This window comes from Ranitomeya imitator, chromosome 3 (assembly GCF_032444005.1).
Source record: "Ranitomeya imitator isolate aRanImi1 chromosome 3, aRanImi1.pri, whole genome shotgun sequence".
Taxonomy (NCBI): domain Eukaryota; kingdom Metazoa; phylum Chordata; class Amphibia; order Anura; family Dendrobatidae; genus Ranitomeya; species Ranitomeya imitator.
Genome location: NC_091284.1, coordinates 28,165,842 through 28,187,153, shown reverse-complemented (window position 1 = coordinate 28,187,153; position 21,312 = coordinate 28,165,842). Strand labels below are relative to the sequence as shown.

The 21,312-nt window shown below is 41.5% G+C and overlaps 1 protein-coding gene across 3 annotated transcripts in view; it reads right to left on the bottom strand.

Moving 5' to 3' along the window:
- Positions 1-1,169: 1,169 nt before the first annotated feature.
- Positions 1,170-21,312, bottom strand: part of LOC138672549 (uncharacterized) — a 56,117-nt gene continuing 35,974 nt past the window's right edge. The window contains exons 4-11 of one of the 3 annotated variants that reach the window (XM_069760633.1): positions 20,912-21,118; positions 19,252-19,287; positions 17,673-17,705; positions 16,844-16,952; positions 13,096-13,174; positions 11,754-11,876; positions 7,680-7,772; positions 1,170-2,649 (exon numbers count right to left, since the gene is read on the bottom strand). In XM_069760633.1, coding sequence (XP_069616734.1) covers positions 2,554-2,649; positions 7,680-7,772; positions 11,754-11,876; positions 13,096-13,174; positions 16,844-16,952; positions 17,673-17,705; positions 19,252-19,287; positions 20,912-21,118 — 776 coding nt within the window. In that variant the 3' untranslated portion in view covers positions 1,170-2,553. The remainder of the gene's footprint in view (positions 2,650-7,679; positions 7,773-11,753; positions 11,877-13,095; positions 13,175-16,843; positions 16,953-17,672; positions 17,706-19,251; positions 19,288-20,911; positions 21,119-21,312) is intronic. The other 2 variants (XM_069760635.1, XM_069760634.1) reach the window with 2 other exon arrangements.

The window sequence follows — 21,312 nt, the reverse complement described above, 5'->3', positions numbered from 1 at the left end:
CGGGTGGCATCCTAGCCATAACATACCTGGGGGACGTTAGAAACAATAACATCTGGAACCAAAGAACGAGAGAGAGAGCTGTAGAGAACGAATGAACGAGAACAGCAGTTGTGAGGACTTTTCCGAATGCTCAGCAGGATAGGACTACAACACACAGGCGCTAGTGGTAGGCAACGATTTCCATCTGTGAAGGAAACTCTGGATGTGCCCATCGGACCGGCCGGTCTCTGATAGCCCTGTTAAACGTACTCTGGATTGCGGATCCTGAAGCCTTCAGTAAAGAGGTAAAGAGACTGCAACCTTGTGTCCTCGTTATTGACTGCACCTCACACCATCGCCACCTACACCACTGGGAAGCCCTGGGGACATACTTCACCTGTGGGAAGGTATACCATCCAGCTGCCATTCCATCACCCCAGCGGACCCCATAGCAGCGTCGGTCACCCTGACCGAACACCACAGGTGGCGTCACGAACCCCTGACAGACTGTTCCACCACTTTCATTGGACGCCCCTTAGGAGGGTCGCGGACCGGGTCTAGCCACCGTGACAGCCTCAGAACCGAACCAGAGAGGCCCGGTACCGAAACGCGTGGCCCTGTGTCTTGGGGCGATCCACATGTCTCACACAACACATGGCCAGATAAGGTATTAAAATTATAAAATTACATTTCCTGATGAATGTTTTTTTCACCATTGAAAGCAATGAAAACATGCAAAAACGCTGCAAAAACCACTGCGTGTGAACATATCCCAAGGTGTGGAGAAGTTTTATTTTTCCTCTTATTTATTTTGCATTACATATAAGACATTATACAGAAAAGATAGTTTCTTAACAATTTTGCCAGTCAAATCTATTTTCAGTGCCATTTTGTATGTTTTAAGGTCAGTCTGTAAAAGTGGGTCTTCCTCATGCTGTTCCCATGCCATTTCAGCACTGTTTCCATCGTTTTCAGCAATTTTTAGACCCCATCCAGACCTCCGGGGGGTGGGGGGGCCAGCGGAAAAAGTTTCCCATTGACTTCCATCATACTCGTTACTCGAGTTGAGGACCTGAGTAACGAGTAGTACCTTAGCATTTTAGTGCTCGCTCCTCACTAATAGTGATGCATGTAAAGCGAAGTTGAATTAATTGCGCTATATACCGTAAGTATGCAAAACAAATTACTGCTGCATTTTGAGAAACTTTAATAAAATATCCCACATTAGGCATTTATAAAGTATAAAGTCTAAATTGCAAAAGTGAAATGTACCGGGACACGTTTTACAAATAATTTTATATTTATGCAGCGTAAATGATTACTGGGTTAATGTACAAAGACAATAAAACTGCTCGACACAAGACGCAGATTTACAGAAGAATTACTGACTTGCTTTAGCATAAAGTATAAGTTTACTGTTTTTTTATTATACTAGAAAAAATATCTTTTGGGTTATAGGTAGCATTTCTCTTCCTCCAAACACGACGAGTTGAGTTAATGCCACAGTCGTCAATTTTAGGAGCCAGAACTCTTAATGGTTGGAAGGGGATCAATTACTTATTTCTCACTGAAAAATGCACATAAATTTATATAATTTATACAATGTGATTTTCTGGATTTTATTTTTGATATTCTATCTCTCAATGTTAAAATTTACCTATCGTTAAAATATAGACTGTTCATGTCTTTGTCAGTGGGCAAACTTACAAAATCAGCAAGGGATCAAATAATTATTTCCTTCACAGTATCCATAGATACCAATCCTTCCTGGTGATTCATAGATCAGAATGGTCAAGCATAAAGACTAGTTCTAAAAACTTGATTCCAGCTCACCCAGTTGCTCATCCACCTGGGGCCTCACATCAAGGATAATAGAAAAAAATTGGAGTCCGGCTCAACAGGACTGGATTTTCCGTTTCTTTAATTTTTCAATAGAAAATATAGCGCATACAAAAGATAAATTTACATGGTCGACATGAACTAGTGGACGCATTTCGACTGCACTAACCAGTCTTACTAAGTCATGAGTTTAGAACAGCCAAAAAGAGACTACCATTACCTTGTCCATCCACACTGATGCTCGTTTCGCTCCAGCTTCTTCTGGGGGGGGGGGGGGGGGTGTTGGGGTGAGGAGACATGGGCAGTAAAACAATACACGTTTTAGACCCTATATAAAAGCACAGACAATTGGACACAAATAGATGGATAAAATGTGCACATAACAATACATTCTATGGAGATATGTGATGCAGTGGAGGAATGATGTATTCAATGAAAGTAAATAATTATAAAATATATATAGATAATTAAACATATACATCAATCACAAATGTCTATTAATCAAGAGGACCGACATTCAATCTAGTGACGATTGATGACAAAAACATAATCCCGCTGAAGTCTCCCCCGCGTTCACACTAAACAATATCACTAACGAGCAAGAGGAACATCTGAGCTTGAGTTGGCGTTTCCTAGAGTGGCATAGTCAATGTTTCCCGGTATCACTGCTTAGTAAGCATGTATGATGTATTTTTTTAGAAAGTGCATGAGCCTGTCCTGCTTCCAAGTTCTTAATTATTCAAAAGATAGTTTTTTTACACTCTTCTTCTTTGCCTCTGGCTGAGAGCTATTTTTTTGTTTCTTCTCAGATGTGGGAGTTTTTCCAGTGTCCTTAATATAAAGGACAAGAACACAATGAGAATCTCAACTTGAAATGTAACTGAAAACCATATAAACAGTATAATAGAAAACTAAACAGTATAATAGGAAAAGCAATGTACATTTATTCCATGGCACTTTACATGTGAAAAGGGTTTATACATAATAAAAAATAAGTACAATAATCTTGAGTAAAACGAGTCACCGATTGGTACAGGATCAGAGAAGACCCTGCCCATGAGGGCTCACAGTCTACAAGAGATGGGTGAGGATACAGCTGGTTGTGCAGCGGGATGGTGGAACAAGGGTTACTGCAGGTGGTTGTAGGCTTGTCGGAAGAGATGTCCCAGGCCAAAGGTGTAGATGGAGAAGAGCAGGGGTCCTAGAACTGAACATTGGGGGACACCGACAGGTAAGGGGAAAGATGTGGAGATGGTCTATGAGTGGGAGACACTGAATGTCCGGTCTGTTAGGTATGAGGAGATCCAAGATAAGGCCAAGTTTGTGATGCCAAGAGATGAGATAATCTGTAGTAAGAGGGAATGGTCCACTGTGTCGAAGACAGAGTACTGTTGCTTGGGTTTGGCAGTTAGTAGGTCACTGATGACTTTAGTGAGTGCAGTTTCAGATGAATGATGCAGATGGAATCCAGATTGTAAGCAGTTGAACAGGGAGTGAGAGGACAGGTGGGACGACAGTTCAAAATGGACATGTTGTTGTTCCAGCAGATTTGAGGCATAGGGGAGAAGTGATATGGGCTGATAGGTAGACACAGAGGATTGTTCAAGGGAAAGGTTTATGAGGATGGGTGAGATGAAGACTGTGCTCAGGTTTGAGATGAGGCGGGACGGGATCGGGTCAAGTGCACAGATGGTGAGATGTGATCTGGAGAGTAGAAAGGAATGTTGATCTTCCATAACGGTGAGGGAGCTGGTTTTGGAGGAGCACTGAGTAGTTATGAGGGGGATGTGGGGACTTTAGAGCTGTAGTGGTGGTATATAAAGCGGCAGAAGCATCTGCATTGTGTAAGGAACTTATGTGTGTAAAGGTACCGTCACACTAGACGATATCGCTAGCGATCCGTGACGTTGCAGCGTCCTGGCTAGCGATATCGTCCAGTGTGACAGGCAGCAGCGATCAGGCCCCTGCTGTGATGTCGTTGGTCGGGGAAGAAAGGCCAGAACTTTATTTCGTCGCTGGCTCTCCCGCTGACATCGCTGAATCGGTGTGTGTGACGCCGATCCAGCGATGTCTTCACTGGTAACCAGGGTAAACATCGGGTTACTAAGCGCAGGGCCACGCTTAGTAACCCGATGTTTACCCTGGTTACCATCGTTAAAGTAAAAAAAACAACCACTACATACTTACCTACCGCTGTCTGTCCCCGGCGCTCTGCTTCTCTGGTCTGGCTGTGAGCGCCGGGCAGCCGGAAAGCAGTGTATTTTCAGCATTTTTTCCACCACCCATGACTTTCAATTGGTGAAAAACGCTGAGAAAAGTGACCTGCTCTATTCTGTAAAACCTCAGGTTTTACACAAAATATTCAGGCCCTAAAAACAAGCTGTGTGCATGAGATTTCTGAAATCTCACAGACATAACTGGTACTGCAAAATGCAGTTAAAATTTTAATTAAAATTTTTTTTTTTTAATTAAAAAATGCAGAAAAAAATGCAGCAAAAACGCATACATGTGAACGTAGCCTTGCATAGTTTTATACAGATTTTATCACTTGTGTATAATAATTACACTGCTAGAAAAACAAACAAACACAAAAAAAACACTTTTTTATGCCATACTCTGAAAGCAGTAAGTTTTACATTTTTCTACCAGAGTCTGTTCAGGGCTTAATTTTTTGTGTAACAAGTTGTAGTCTTCAGTTTTGCCATTTTCGGGCACCTTGAATTTGAAAGTGAATTTTTGATCACTTTTTATTTGAGACAGGATGAGCTAAAATAACATTTCTTATTTTTTTTTTTTTGGCATTCACTGTATGGGATAAATATGGGTCGTACCTGACTCTTTTTTAATAGGTTTTTATTAATTTTTTAAACTTTATAAACATTTTTTTTTTCATTACAATAGTCATTAGTTTCATGGATCTTAGATGGTATAAATAGTACAATTCACTACTGATGTAGTGCAGGGCATTATCCCGCCTGTTGATGTTAGATTGACAGGCTGCCTATTAGGCCGGGATCACACATGCGAGAAACACGTCCGTGTCTCGCATGTGAAATCCCTCCTCTGGCGCCAGCACGTGGGAGCGGAGCGTGCGGCTTCATGTGTTGCTATGCGGCCGCACGCTCCGCTCTGGAGTGCCGGCGCCACAGCTTGGATTTCACACGCGAGATACGGACGTGTTTCTCGCATGTGTGATCCCGGCCTAAGATTCGGCCTATGGAACCGGTCACACGATTCATGCCGCTGGCAGCAGGAATCAGTGCCTGGTTGCATGATTGCCCCCAGTTATTTTTTTTTATGTTTCTCCAGTATTATTATCCTCTTTCCAAACTATTTTTCTGTTATTTGCATTTTTTTTTCTCCCTTTCTGAGAGCCATAACTTTTTTATTTTTCTCATCGACATAGCCATATGAGGGTTTGTTTTTGGCGTGATGAGAAGGAGTTTTGAGTAGAAAAGTTCATTTTAACATTCAACATCCTGGAAAACGGGAACAAAATCCAACTGCTATAAAACTGTATAAATATAGAATTTCTGGAATTGTTTGTGCTGTTAATGACCTGCCAAAATAATTTCCCAGGTGTTAGGGTTGGCGGATCGCACTAAATATAAATTAAGATGAAGTGCGATCGCAACCCGGGGTCCATCGTGCAGAGATGGAAAACTGCCGCTAGTACGAACAATGGCAGAACAACAGAGCAAGCGCTAGTTAGTTCGCACTGAATTAAATGTCACGCCTGCCCTGAGCACACGCAGACAAGTCCACTCTACCGTTAAGTCCCACACACTCACAAAATATAAATGATCTTAGCGTGCCGACGTGCGCTCCAGGAAACCTTTTATACGTTCCTGTTCAAGTCCAGTAAGACAGGACCTTGCTCGTGGTCCAATCCGGAGCTGCCACGTCACCTGGGCAGCTGACGACCGACCACCAATGGGAGCTCGCCACCTCACGAGCATCACGAGCATGCTCAGTAGGGTGATTTCTGGACTTAGCCTCTGGAATGCCTGCTCGTCGCTGCCTATCGCTAGTTACTATAGCTTTTGCTGGAGTGCCAGCAGTAACCAAGCGAACAGAACAAGTCTGGGCAAGATGCTGAGACCAACGTCTTTGCTGAGCAGCTCCCACTGCGGCTGAGGCAGACCAGACTTAGAATCTGCCTCATACAGTGGGAGAATCCTGGCGCCTGACACCAGGTCAGTGTACTTAACGGCAATACTAAACTTGAAAAAAAATTTTTTTATTTAAGTAGTGATTTTTTTTTTGTTAATTTGTATAAAAAAATTTGCTTGTGTCATCATGTTCGGAGACAAGTAATATTTACATTTTTCAGTCAATGGGGTTGTGCGAGGATTTATTTTTTTGTGCACTGAGCTGACGGTTCTATTGATACCATTTCTGGGTGGACATGATGTTTTGATCGTCTCTTATTGCATTTTGTGTAGTGTTGTGTCATTTCAATTTTTTTTTCTCGTTATGCCTTTTACCAATTGGGTAATTCATTTTATACTTTGATAGATCGGACGTTTACTGATGTAGAGATACCAAATCAGTTTGGATTTTTTATATTTTTAGTTCTCTATTTTAAATTTGGTAAAAGAACGTTGGTTTGAATAATTATATTATTGTTATTATAATTTTGTTAAAAAATATTATGTTTTTACTTTTTCTGTTGCTGTTAGAGGAGATCCTAGCAAAAATAAAAGCTACATTTTTAAGCCCACCTCAAAGACAGGGAACTGCCATATGTCATCACTTCACATACTACCAGGGTGTAGAGGATTAATGCCATTGATTACTTATGTGGAAATATCTAGTATGCTGGGAGGAGTAAAGTTTATATAAAGTCCCAACCAAAGTTTGGAGATCAGAGAAGTGGATTTTGCCAGGTAGAGGAATCGGGGGTTACTGCAGAAGACATGGCTGAGATCTGAGGAAGTGTTCTACAGGATTGTTTGTTTACCCTTTAAGGAGGAGGAGAATTATTTGCCCTGAAGTGTGGGACACCAATGAGAAACAATGGGAAAGCCACGAGGAAGATGCAGCAGGTGTTGGGAGTGATGCTGCACTAAACACAATGAAGATTTGCAAAGTAGCTGGAACATTGTGTCCACTGGGGAGTAATTGTTCGGTATGGAATGGAAGATAGGCAAAGCAGGTAGGCCAGAATCCCAGAAGATAGTGATGGAGCTTAATGAGAACATTTCACCAGTTTGAGCATGTTATAACTGGCCACATGATGAGATGAAGAAATGGCTGCAGAGCTGAGAAAAACTAACTTTTCATTTTTTTTATTTCTTCCCTCTGTATTGAAAATATTAGCACGTAAATTTTCTATGCTAGTTTTCGCTTAAACCAAGGGATTCTTCTGTGAAGGTGTGTAATTTTCCCAGTGTGTGACATTGACCAATCATAAGCAGGAGGCATCATGCAGGGGAAAAAGAACACGCCCCCGAGGAATGTTAGACCAGGATTTTTCTGTATTGTATGGTAAGACATGTAACGATACACACGTGTGCTTGATAAAGCGGCGCTCCTCTGAAACGTCACAACAAGTGCAGACATTTGGTCAGTTATCCAGGTTCTGTGCTGGATTTGGCCCGGAATGAAGACGTTTACATCTTTCTTTAAAGGAGTTATTACACCCTGGTTAGAATGATGATGGATCTTTCTAGTGAATATTTGTTCGGAAAAGAAATGTACACTGTGATTTGACATTTGCTGTAAAGAGGCATTGAAAAGAAGAATATATTGGTGCTGGTTCTTTATTGGCCATCAGGTTCACATTTTGTATCTTTACAGTAGATCTCATTTACCTCTGGTGTATAGTAATGTATAGACACAAGGGGCATTTCTCATACCTTATTATTGGTAACGGAAGCATTTTCTTTTTCCTTTTTCACAGTGGAACCTTTTCTTTCCTTTATCTCAGTTCCCGGTGTCCCTAAAATATTCTAAGAGACAGAAAACAAAATCACTTAAATGTCTTGAAGGTAGAATAAACCTCTTTGCCTCAAACAAATTTTCTACTTTGGCCAATCTGGACTTTTCAGGCTAAAGGTACCGTCACATTTAGCGACGCTGCAGCGATCTAGACAACGATGCCGATCGCTGCAGCGTCGCTGTGTGGTCGCTGGAGAGCTGTCACACAGACCGCTCTCCAGCGACCAACGATCCCGAAGTCCCCTGGTAACCAGGGTAAACATCGGGTTACTAAGCGCAGGGCCGCGCTTAGTAACCCGATGTTTACCCTGGTTACCAGCATAAACGTAAAAAAAACCAAACACTACATACTTACATTCCGGTGTCTGTCCCCCGGCGCTCTGCTTCTCTGCACTGACTGTGAGCGCCAGCCGGAAAGCACAGCGGTGACGTCACCGCTGTGCTCTGCTTTACGGCTGGCCGGCGCTTACACAGTGCAGAGAAGCACAGCGCCGGGGGACAGACACCAGAATGTAAGTATGTGGGTTTTTTTTTTTTTACGTTTACGCTGGTAACCAGCGTAAACATCGGGTTACTAAGCGCGGCCCTGCACTTAGTAACCCGATGTTTACCCTGGTTACCAGTGAAGACATCGCTGAATCGGCGTCACACACGCCGATTCAGCGATGTCTGCGGGAGATCCAGCGACCAAATAAAGTTCTGGACTTTCTGCTCCGACCAACGATGTCACAGCAGGGGCCTGATCGCTGCGTGTCAAACTGAACGATATCGCTATCCAGGACGCTGCAACGTCATGCATATGACAGTGCGAGAAACTCCCGGTATTCGTGGGGGCCGAACCAGAACAATTTACATGGTCTTTCTGCCAAACTTTACTGTTCTGGTTCGCCCATCTCTATTCTTAACCACAGGATATGCTATAAATGTCTGATAGATGAGGGTACTACCATCCGGTACTGATCTATCTTTAAAGGAAAGCCATACAAAAGAATTCCATGAAGACGCCCTTGTTTGGCCAACTGACATTACTGGCTCCCTTTCTTAAGATGACATTGTGTGTGCCTTTAAAGGGAACCTGTCACCTGAATTTGGCGGGACAGGTTTGCGGTCGGGGTTTTCGGGTGTTTGATTCACCCTTTCTTTACTCGCTGGCTGCATGCTGGCCGCAATATTGGGTTGAAGTTCATTCTGTGTCCTCCGAAGTACACGCCTGCGCAAGGCAAATTATAATTTTGAAGCCTCTGTCACTCCAGCTCTACTCCCTTCCCAGCACTGCCTCCTTTTACTTGACTGACAGCTTCTATGATGTGTGACTTCAGTCAAAAGAGCTGTCAGTCGAGTAAAAGGAGGTAGAAGACAAGGAAGAATTTGTGGATACCTCCCACGCCGCTGTGTTTGGAAGACGATAATGTTCTGGAGGTTTTTTTCAAACATGCGTTTTTTTATTCAACGAATTTCAAAGAGTCAGGCACTTCCAAATGGTTTGGTGAGTGGTCATTTCCTGAAGAAGTGCTTGACACTTTGAAACACTTGACGTATTGACGTCTTCCATACACAGCAGCCCGGGAGATACCCACAAATTGGTCCTTGTCTTCTATCTCACCGGTGGATCCGCAGCATATGTACAATGATTTGAAAACGCTTTTGAATCATAGATCAGGTTAGCATAATGTGATTAATAAATTATACCTGTATGTCAGATAAGACCCTCTTTGTTCTACTGTCTCCCTAGAGGTCTATCAAGTAAGAGAAGGCGGCATTCCAAAAGAGCTGGAGTGACAGAGGCTTCACATCTACAGATAGCATTTTAGCCTAATTTGCATATCAATTGAAAGTCTAATTTTTCAGTAGTGGTGGAAGGGATTGACCAATCAGGGATGTTGCTGGACTTGTATTTGAATGAGCCACATATGCATATGACTAGTTTGGGGGGGGGGGTAATATCTTCATTCCTTTAAAAAGAATCCGACAGCACAATTTTATATTGAAAAGTAAAGACGTAGCTGCAATCATTAGATTTGATGTCGGTGCACAGGGGTGGGACTGTGCACTGAATCTTTTCCTCCCTGTCTGTTATTCCTGGTCCCTCCATCTGCCTCCTGGCTTTGAATGACAGGTCACCGGCGATTTCGAACAGGGGTGGCGGGTTATCAACAGCCAGAAGGTAGAGAGGCCGAGGATTCACGGGTAAGGCGGAGACCGAGTGCACTGTGCACCGAAATCTAATTAGTGGCTAACTTCAAATGGTTCTTACAGTATGGAAGAACCACAAAGCGAATTCCTTACCAGGAGTTGTACTTGCCGGGACCCCATCACTGCAAGGTTACTGAGCCACTGTGTATACACTGGCCAACCCCGGCTATTAACCCTTTAGTGGCCAGGCCTGAAAGAACCGTAATGACTGGCCAATTTTTTTTTTTAGCTTTTGCATCTCTCCTTTTCAGCAGCCAGAATTTGTTCTTATATTTTTCATTGACAGTTGCATGATGCTTTGTTTTATGCAAGACACATTGTATTATTTTTTAGCGGTGCTTTTGGGGTACACACAAATTATCATCCGAAAATATAGGAAAAAAAAGCAATTTTTGGTTTAGTTTGTTCTTTTTTTGTTCATAGTTTTCACTGGTTAAAATTCATCAAGTTAATTGTCTTGGTTGCTAAGATTACGTCATAATTAATATGTGTAGGTTTTTTATATGTACGTATTAAAATGTACGTTCTTTGAAAAAAATCTTATTTTTTAGGTGGGGACTTTTTCTTATTTTTCCAGATCTTTTATATATATATATATATATATATATATATATATATATATATATATATATATATATTACAGTATGTACATTTTTTTCTTTACCTAATTTGTACCCCAAGAAATCTGAAAAAGCTATCTAGGAAACAAACAAGCCCTCGTAAAACTTTATTGACAAAACCCCCATTTTTTTTGTATAAACTTATGATTTTTTTTCACTATTTAAATAAAAAATAATCTATACAGGTTTGGTATCGCCATGATTATACTGACCTGAAGTAATATGCTTCCAGGTTATTTTAACCATGCAATGAACATTAAAAAAAACGCAAAACTTAAAAAACAGTATTTTTTTTCACTTTTTTTTTTTTTTTACAGTTTTTCAGTACATTATATGGTGAAATTAATTGTGTCATTCGAATCCACACAATGTTTTCAGCAAAAAAATGAGCCCTCGTACTGCCGTCGATGGGAAAATTAAAAATAAAAAGTTATGACTCTTGGAAGAGGGAAAAATACTAACGTAAAAATGAGAATTGGCGGCATCTTTAAAGAGTCATTGACTTTAAGAATTTTTGCCTTCAGTCGGTGACTTTAAAACTATATGTCAGTGTAATAATCATTATCACCAGACATGAGCTAAGCATGGCATCGGATTATATTCACAGTTATTGGTGAAGATCGTGAAGTCTTTAGACTAGGTCAGGATCCTATAAAGGCTTAGAATCCATTTAGACACCATTCTTGTTCCACAGCCTTATTTTTTAAGAGTTTAAGCCCTCGTGGGCGGGGTCTTCTCGTCCCACTACTCTTGAGTGACAGGTCTCTCCCTACACCTGTACACATGAAGGGAGAGACCTGTCACTGAAGAAGAGTGGGGCATGAAGAAGCCGCAGGGGATCTGCCTTTTGAACTTATCAACTGAGCGGCATGGTCCTTGCCCAAGTTAAATACCGTAACTGTTTTCTCCAGTAAAGCCCAGTACTGAGCAGCTTCTTAGGGACTGAATGGAGGGGTATTCTTTAGCTCCATTCTGCCAATCCCAGCGGTCAGACCACCACCAATCAATAAGTTACCACTTATCCCATGGATGCTCTGATTATAGAAAATATTGGAAAAATGATCATAGAAGATTCGAGCCCCCAGTCCACACCGATCCTGCATCATTACAGTAGATCTCTACCGGACGACTGCCGTCTACCTCTGGTGTACGGCAGACATATACGGGGATGTAACTTACCTCCTCAGTGCCAATAGGACTATACTTGGAATCAGCATTATTCTGCTGGATATTTCCCTTATTCTTCTCCAGAGTTGGTCCTTTTCGTGTCTTCTGCTCAGTTCCTGGTGTCCCGTGACAATTCTAGGCACCAAACATAAATGTAATCTGTGTAAATCATCAGCGGTAAATATGAATAAATTAAACGTGTGTATCTTATTGGGTGAGACCACCATTTGCTAATCTTCCAAAAGCCTATAGTCCTCTGTTCCCTGATTGAAGATTCTCTGTAAATGCTTGCAAGGTTTGTGTAGTGCAAAACAGGAAAGACTTGGAGGAGGGGGATGCGGCTGCAGCAGTAAAACCGGAAGCTGTGACCGGGGAGCTGGGAGGAGCAGTCAGCTTGTCTCATCCTGAGTGTGAAGTTACTTAAGGGGAGGAGGTGGATATTGTGATAAAAAAATTGTTGCTTTACCTAATTACCTAATATTCACTAGTAGGACAATCCATTCAACACATTTTTCTCTTTAAGCTTTAATTTTCTCTATCAAAGTTTTAGAGCTGTAACATCATCCTTACTCGTTCTACGTATAACCCATATGTTAAAACATTTCCAATTTCGGCAGAGTGGCTGTCCACTCTGAAGGAATATATATATATGAGCTGCAGTTGATCAGTGGCTGCTGACTGGTTGCAGAGGTTAAGTGACACAATAATGTAACATGACCTGCTCAAAATAGCAAATCCAACTTTTCAGGGATGGTAGTACTTCGGGAGATGAGTATAGATTGTTTTTATTTTCTATGGGCCCTATTATGGTGGGTGGTGAACAACCCCTTTACGGTCCCCATACACATGAGACTAAAGTCTAGTGAACGCACAGTCTGATGTATATGAGGACCTCCCTACACCACCAGAATGTCAAATCCTCTTGTTCAGGGCAGAGATAAAACGCTGCCAGAGGAGTCTCGGAGAGTTGAGCGTTATTGATAATGGGGAAGTCTGCAGACAACACCTCTGAGGAGCTTGCCCATGTTTGCATGTTTCCTCCAGGTTCTCCGGTTTCCTCCCACGCTCTAAAAACATACTGGGGACAGTGATGATGATGATGATGACTCGTCCCACTCCTTTCCCAAAACTTTTTCTCCTCCATGCTCTAGATAATTTGGAAACAAGTGAGAAGTGGAAGCCTACTGGGACACACATAGAAGACTGAACAGGAGATAATCAGAATTAAGACAGGAGGATATCAAAGCAGATGTAGTTGCTTTTTGCATTTTTTTTGTTTGCTTTGTTTTTTTAATATTTGTGCCTCATAAAATTTTATTATGCAGAAAGAAAACAATTATCCTTTAAAACTCACACGTGTACTTTTCGTTAGTGGGGTTGTAACTCCTTTTTCTAATTTGTCGACTTTGTTTAGGGACTTTGACTTTTTCCCCCTAGAAAAAAATGAAATAAAAAAACACTGAAAAATAGATAATACATTAAAAAAAACCTGACGATTATCGACCACACTGGGTACGTTTTTATTACTAGACTATACATTACACCATATTTTAGAAGAAAGAAATGCTGCTCAGAATTAGCCGGACGGACATTATTTTGGCATCAGCGGGTTACTGGTGCCCTAGGGGATTCATTTATCATATGCGCCTCAAGTTGAATAACATAGGATCTGATTAATCATTTGTGGTGGTATTTATCTCATTTTTTGGCTTTTTTTTAAACCTTCTGGTATTAATTGATGCGTTTTCTGCTAAATTCTTCAAAATGGCGCAAGCAGTGCACAAATTTTGCACTAAATCACTACATTTGTGCAAAAAGTGCGCAACTTTTTAAAAAGTTGTAATTGATAAACCAGCCAAAAACACCTAGAGATCTCATCCCCCCTACAATTACAAACATAAAAGAAAGACTTTTAGAAAGGTAAAACTTAAAAAAGAACAAGGTGCAAAAGAAAAACTAGTGAAAAATACCAAAGAATAAACAAAAAAAAGGGGTCAAATGCAATAATGAATCAGACCCCCAGTGTTGGCCAGGACTAAATGATGGACCCATTAGTTTCTTAAAAATTACTTGTTCATATAGGTTTGATATGCCGCAAGTTTTTTCATCTGGCCACCAAAAAAAATAAATAACATTTTTTTTTTATAAAGGCAATGTGTGAAACCATCCAAATATACAGCCCTTATTGTGAAATTAAATATGCTAATAGTCTATTCAGAGAGGAAGAGAATTAGAACTTCAGTGCTCCATATTGTAAGCAGCAATATGGAGCTCTAAAGTTCTAGTCCTCTTCCTCTCTGAAGAGACAATTTGAATATTTAATTTCCCAGGGGAACATGCATGTCTTTTATGTCTCCTCCATCTGACATGCCAGGCTTGGCTTGTCACTCTCCAGGAAAGTGGATGAGATTTTAACTCATCTCACGCACAAACTTCTGAAAGTTTGCAGCAAAAATTGATCTACAGTGTGAAGACCTATCATCTCCAGAAAAAAAAGCTTTATAAAGTAAAAGTAGATTATGAAACCTTCCCAAAATAAATATAACTAGGAAAACTCAAAAATCCTTGTTAAATATAGTAATGGAATCTGCCCCATTAGAATGGGAATCTACAATCATATATTTCATCTTAATATCTGAACTAATAAAAACTTTAAACATTAAAAAACTTTAAATATTTAATCCACACTACGATGAACACCGAAATGGAAAAAATTAATTTTAGTGGCAAAATGGCTGTTTTTAGGTCACTTCACCTCCCAAAAAAAATGAAATAAAAAAAAATCTGAAAGTTGTTCAGATTTGAAAATGAAACTACAGATCATCCATAAAAAACAAGCCGTGATGCAACTGTGCAGAACGAAGAATAAAAAAGTTATGTCTTTCTGAAGTATTTGTATTTTTATTTCAAGTGGTTAAAAAACACTCTTGGTATCACCAGAACTGTACTGACCCATAGAACAAAGTTACCAGACCATTTTTACCTCAATCTACAAAATGAAAAACCATTGGAAGAATAAACATCGGAATAATTTCCTCTTTCATTTCACCCTGCCTGGAATTTGCTTTTCCGTTTTTCAGTAAAGTGAATGGTGTCAATCAAGCTTGGGCTGGCCCACAGGAGGAAAGGGGAATCCTCCGGTGGGCCATCGCCATATTATATGAGCAGCACCTGACATTATATACTTGAATCACCACGTACAGACATCTTATTTATTTAACAATTTACCCAGTTTATTGTTATTTGTGAATGAGGATAATGTCACTTTTCCAAGTAGGGAAAAGTCGGTCCCTGGGAGTTGGCTACTGGTGGGCCTTTGGCAACCTCAGTCCGACACTGGTGTCAATCAAAACTACAATTTTTCCCGTATAAAAAAAACATATCGGTTTGGTATCACTGTAGTCGTTGTTATGATCTGATGGTTTAGGAGCAACATGGACAAGCTCTGAAGGAGGTGGTAACTGTACTGACCACAGTCCCTAAGCTCAACACAACACTAGAAGTAGCCGTGGGATGTTCCTGTCACTCCCTAGACATCTCGTCACAGCCGGAGAACTAACTACCCCTAAAGATAGAAATAGGAAAGCTATCTTGCCTCAGAGAAACTCCCCAAAGGATAGATAGCCCCCCACATGTAATGACTGTGAGTGGAGAGGGAAAAGACATACATAGAATGAAACCAGGATGTAGCACAGGAGGCCAGTCTAGCTAGATAGAAAGGACAGGATACTGTGCGGTCAGTATTAAAAACTACAAAAGTCCACACAGAGTTTACAAAAATCTCCACACCTGACTAAAGGTGTGGAGGGTAAATCTGCTTCCCAGAGCTTCCAGCTAACAGAATTAATCCATACTGACAAGCTGGACAAAACATAGAATACACAGAACAATTTAGTCCACAACATGTGGACCGAAAAGAGCAAGCAAGGACTTATCTTTGCTGAACTGGTCAGGATATCAGGGAAATCCAAGCAGAGATGTGAATCCAACCAGGAACCATTGACAAGTGGCACTGGCTGAAGGGAAGGGCCAGGCATAAAAGCCGAGCAGAAAGACAATTAGTGGAAGCAGCTGCAGACTGCTAAATCCAAGGAGCAGCCATACCACTTAAAACCACCGGAGGGAGCCCAAGAGCAGAACTCACAAAAGTGCCTCTTACAACCACCGGAGGGAGCCCAAGAGCGGAATTCACAACAAGTCGTACTGTCATGGAGAATCATGTCACCAGATCATTTTTTTAATTTGCAATGAAGGTCATAAAAGCAAAAAAGATGAAGAACAAGAACTCGAACAACCGTGCCGATGAAGATATAAATAAATGAAGAAGGATAAAAAAGTTAAAAAATGAAAAAAAGGGGTAAAAAAAAAATTAACTGCTTGATTTTTCTTTGCGCTAGTTTTCTAACTTTTTCTAGTTTCTTCAGTCATGGCTTTGCGGTATTTGCTATTGCTACAATTTTAGACCAAAATCAGGCATCCAGACCCGAACTCAACAGCCTTCTAGTCATATATACGAGACTGTGAAGTTTGGGTTAGGAGACCTAGGGTCAGTCTGTGCATCTTAGTCCGAATCTAGGCCTCAAAACATGCATGTGTGACTCCGGCTCAAGAAGAAAGGTGTCAAAGTGTTCGGAACTTTTTTAAGGATGTCTGCCCATATGCTGGTTATGTGCCCATCACCCAGTCAAAAAAATGCAAGCTGTTCTATTGGTATTCATTAAGTTACCATAAAACCATGCATTGCCTTATTGTCTAGATCTTGATCTCAAGATGCACAACTTTCATGTTACATCAGTATTATTGTCATTCATCCTATCGGATTGCATTGATAAAGGGGTTCTCCATGGGAAAAATGACTACTTGTTAGTAGGGTTCTTTAAGTATAATCTGATTACACAGTTCACCGTTCAGGGATCTCCTAATGAACAACTGTAACCTGTGGGGAAACCTGGCAGAAAGAGTTAAATTTCCTTGCAGCGCCTCCAGAGGGGAAATAGAGTATTACACAGTTTCCATTCACATCAATGGGTCATTTGTGAAGAGAAGAACTTGAGAAAGCAACTTTAAGCCCACCACATTATGCACTATATGGTGTCACTTACCTGTTTATTAAGTAATATGCAATAAGGAGAAGAACCATAGCTAGGAATACTAGGATTGTAGATGATAGAATTATGATTCTGACAAAGTAACTGTTCTTATTTTGGAGATCTAGGAAATAAAGACACAGAATTACAATCACAATGGTGATAGCTACAGGGCCCCAGTAACAACCACAGTGTCCCTCAAAAATGTGACAGCTACTGGATTCCCAAACAGCGACAGCCACACTGTCTCCACTACAAAAAGACACAATGGTCCTAGAAGATTGACAGCCACAGGACTTCTTAACAGTGCCAGCCATGGTTTCCCCAAAATTGAGGCATCCACAATGTTCCCATAAGAGTGATAGCCTCAAACCTCTCATAAAAGACATGTCCGAAATTCCCATAACAATGACAAACAAGTGACACCATAACATTTACAGTCCAAGAATCCCCATATCAGTGAAAAACAAATGACGAGTGGCAGCTACAGGTCCTCCACATCAATGACAGGCACAAGACCTCAATACCAGTGATCTCCGTAACAGTCACAGCCACAGCACCACATGAGAGGCAAAGGACCTCAATACCAGTGACCACCACCAGACCTCAAAAACAGTGACAAGCAGAAGACCCAAACACCAATGACAGCTGAAGTGCCACCTTAAGTGCCATTCACATCATCATGTGCTTAGTACATGAGGGTCTATATGTGGACTCCATTCTCTATGGCCTCTTCTTCTGATCCAGTTTCATTCATGAGGAACACATCATAGAGTCTGTAGATACCTAGAGAAGTCAACATCATCAGATGATGGGGCTGTCGATACACAACCTTCCAACTTACCTTCTTCTTGGACACTGTTGGACCCAAAATCTTCTATAATAAATAAATGTGAGTTATTACTATAAGCGACAAAACTCATATTATAAGGAATGTTCAGTGCATTTCACAGAGGCTTCAGGTGACCATTAGTGATGATGAGCGAATGTACTCATTGCTCGGGTTTTCCCAAGCACGATTGGGTGACCTCCGAGTATTTATGACTGCTCTGAGATTTAGTTTTCATCCCGGCAGCTGGATGATTTACATCTGTTAGCCATCTTGATTACATGTTGGGATTCCCTAGCAACCAGGCAACCGCCACACGTACTTAGGCTGGCTACTACCCGTAAATCATTCAGCTGCCACGATGAAAACTAAATCTCCGAGCAGTCATAAATACTTAGAGGTCACCGAAGCGTTCTCGGGGAAAACCCGAGCAACTAGTACACTCGCTCATCACTGGTGAACATCTAATAATGGGCAAAAAAAAATTAATTCTCGGCTCATGGTGACTATCCACCTTTTAACACCACTTTGTATTGGCGTCTTAATTTATAATAAACTTCTTAATATTTCTTTAGGGCAAAAGAAATCACTTGTAAAGAAATGAGTGCTGATTCGTCAAAGCTTTTATGTTTTATGCAACGCAAGGCTATATGTGAATTTCGAGACTTTTGACGTTTTCAAGCCATTTTCATCCAGTTCCAAAAATGAGTAAATCTGGGGTGGGATGAGGAGTGGCAAACTCCATTCATCAAATTCATGACTGGCAATGGTGTTCTTTATGCCACAAATATTACTTATTTAAGAAGTATGTGCCTTAAGGGCCACTGGCCGCAATTCACCAAGAATGTTCACGCTGGTCTTGATATATTCACATGCTGGAGTCAGACGTTCCTGATTCATTAGAAGGCCTCTTAATGAATCAGGCACACTTGAAATGTGGGGTGCACCTCACCACAAATCTTTCTCCAGTTGGGTACTGGAGTAATATTTCAAGCAAAATGTTTGAGCAATTGTCCTGCGCACATAGAATTCTTGTTGACCTGTATAAATAGATAATTAAATGGCTGCCGATCAGCTTGTATTTAGCCAATCCGTTTTCGTTTAATATTTGCGATCAGCCTGTCCAAATGAGTCGTTTGACCGAATGGCAAACTTGTATTACCAGCCAGTAAGGAGGACACAAGAGTGCTAAGGGCCACTGTTTTCCCACGTGGACAAGAGTTCCCTTGATAAATACAGTGTTGGGTGTGACCTACTGAGGAGACTCCGAAGAAGATCATACCCATTGAAGAGGTTGAGGGTCTATGCCTGAGACAGAAGGGATCTCAAAATGAGTGTTGCAAGAAGATAGACGTTTAAAAAGGCAACAGGACAGCTATGCAATGTTGCTACCACCTGTTGTGGAACTGTCAAAAGTTCGTACCAGTGTGGTCTTTGCCTGTTGTCATGTCTCTTTCTCCAGTCTTGGCCAAACATACCCACGGAATGGCCATGCGATACCACCCTCCGCTCCAGGGTAAGCTTTACATAGTTTTTGGGTTCAATATAAGCAGCATCCTCCTCAGCCCATCCTCTGTAGGCATCCTAATCTTACCTTGGTAGGTCTCATCGTGTTGAGATGATTTTTCCCCTGTGACACATGAGAAGACGAGAGACAATCTCATTTAGTCCATGTTACATGATTTCCTTCAAACTAATCCTATTGTTCACGTTAAATTAAAATTTTGACAAAAAAAAATAACAAAATTGACTTTTTCTTTCGATTAATATCTGAGAACAGTAAACTTAAGGAATTGGTCATTTTTGGCCAAATAAGTGATTATTAAGGACTGGATGAAAGGTGCCAACAGTTTTGTAAATATATATTTTTTAAGGGGTTATCTAGAACTATTTTATTTTTTCTCAACTGAAAGGCACGTATTTTGCTAACTACCTGCCTGTTCTGTCCGGTGCCATGGCTCAGAGTGATCACAGACACCTTCTGCTGGCAATTCTGCTACTTCACATAAACAGAGCAGCTTTTTCCTCTTCTGGGTTGTTCTGTTGGAGTTGCGTGACTGCCAACAACATGTCAATTGACAGCCGGCAGCAGGGAGCCGTCTGTCAATCAGCATGACATCAGCAGTGATGCTCCGCCAACAGAGCAGAGTCGAAGAGAAGATGTTGCTCTGTCATGACTAGAAGTCACAGAATTGCAAGGAAGAGTGATCCATGACATATCAGGACCTGCCAGGCAAACACTCACCAGGAGCTTGAGAGGTCCGAGCTGCGGGAGATCAGAGTCACAGGTGCCCCAAGATGGACGGCTGATCCCACGCTGTCCAGGAACTGAGGGCAGCGAAAGCAGTGCCACAGTGCAGGCAGAGCAGCTGGGAGAGAGTAGAATGCAGGAACAGGACCTGCGATCACGTGACCACAGGTCACGAGGAAAGGGGGCGGGGCCTAGCGCAAAGCTGCCGGAGGAGACAGCAGAGCGCACAACAGATCCCTGAGGTTCGGAGGGGAACGGTAACCACGGGATACTAGGGAGGGAAGGGCACAGGGAAACTAGTCAGGGCTAGCCGGGGTCAGAAAAGGCAGGTCAGACGAGGAAGTACCGAATCAGAAGACAAGTAGCAAAACCCGGGAGTACTGAATCAGAGGACAAGTAGCAAAACCCTTGAACACAGCTGAAGTCAGAAACCAGAGAAGGAGATGAGGTACAGAATCAGTAGACAAAATCACAACGGGGAACAAACCAAGTCAAAACCAAACATACAGAAGAGAACTCAGGCACAAAGGCACAGACAAACGGGGTCGACGTACTCAGCTGAGGGCAAAAGTATAACCGATGACACCTAGATCCGCAAAGAGGCTATAAAAAGCCTCACTGGAACCAAAGGGAGGCTCCCAAGATTAACCCCAACAGCTCCAGACCTAAACATCCCAGGCAAACCATGACATGACCTCTCTGAACTGTCAGAGATAGGCACTGGGCAGAATCTTAGCATCTACCCATCTCTACATTCTTAAGCCCATAAAATAGTCTCGGTACCAATTTTAAATTTTTAAGCTTTTAAATGGGGTAAAAAAGTAAAGTTAAGTTCAGCCTTAATCATCACATAAGTGAGTCACGGTGAGTGTTTATGATGGGTCACTTGCTCGTGAAGATGGCACCAAGCACATTTCCACACAGTTGTCCGTTTTCACGTGAATATTTGGATCTGTTGAGCCTCATTTTTGAGCTAAATACAGACTTAGCCTCATATCCTCACCTTTGTTGTACACTATATAGCAGCTTATTTCCGCTTGTTGGGGAAGTGTTGACCGTGAGTAGTGTAGCGTGCTTGTGACCATGATAAGATCGCCAGTCGTGTTCTCCTTCTCTTCTCTACTTATAGGTCGTCCTACGTTATTCCAAGTGATTTTCGATTTCTTTGGTCCTGATGCGTTGCACTCCATGCTAAATATTTCGTCCCCATCTTTATTTGGAAAAAAAAGTGGTAAAAAATTTATGTCCTTGATCTAAAGTCATTGTGTAATACTGGCCATTTGTTCTGTAGCTAACACTTTAATAATTTTAATAATTTGCATACACTATTCTTCTGCCTGTAGAGCATCCCCAAAAAAATGGCCTTCAAGGTGGTACTATTAGGCTATGAGCACACAGACGTTT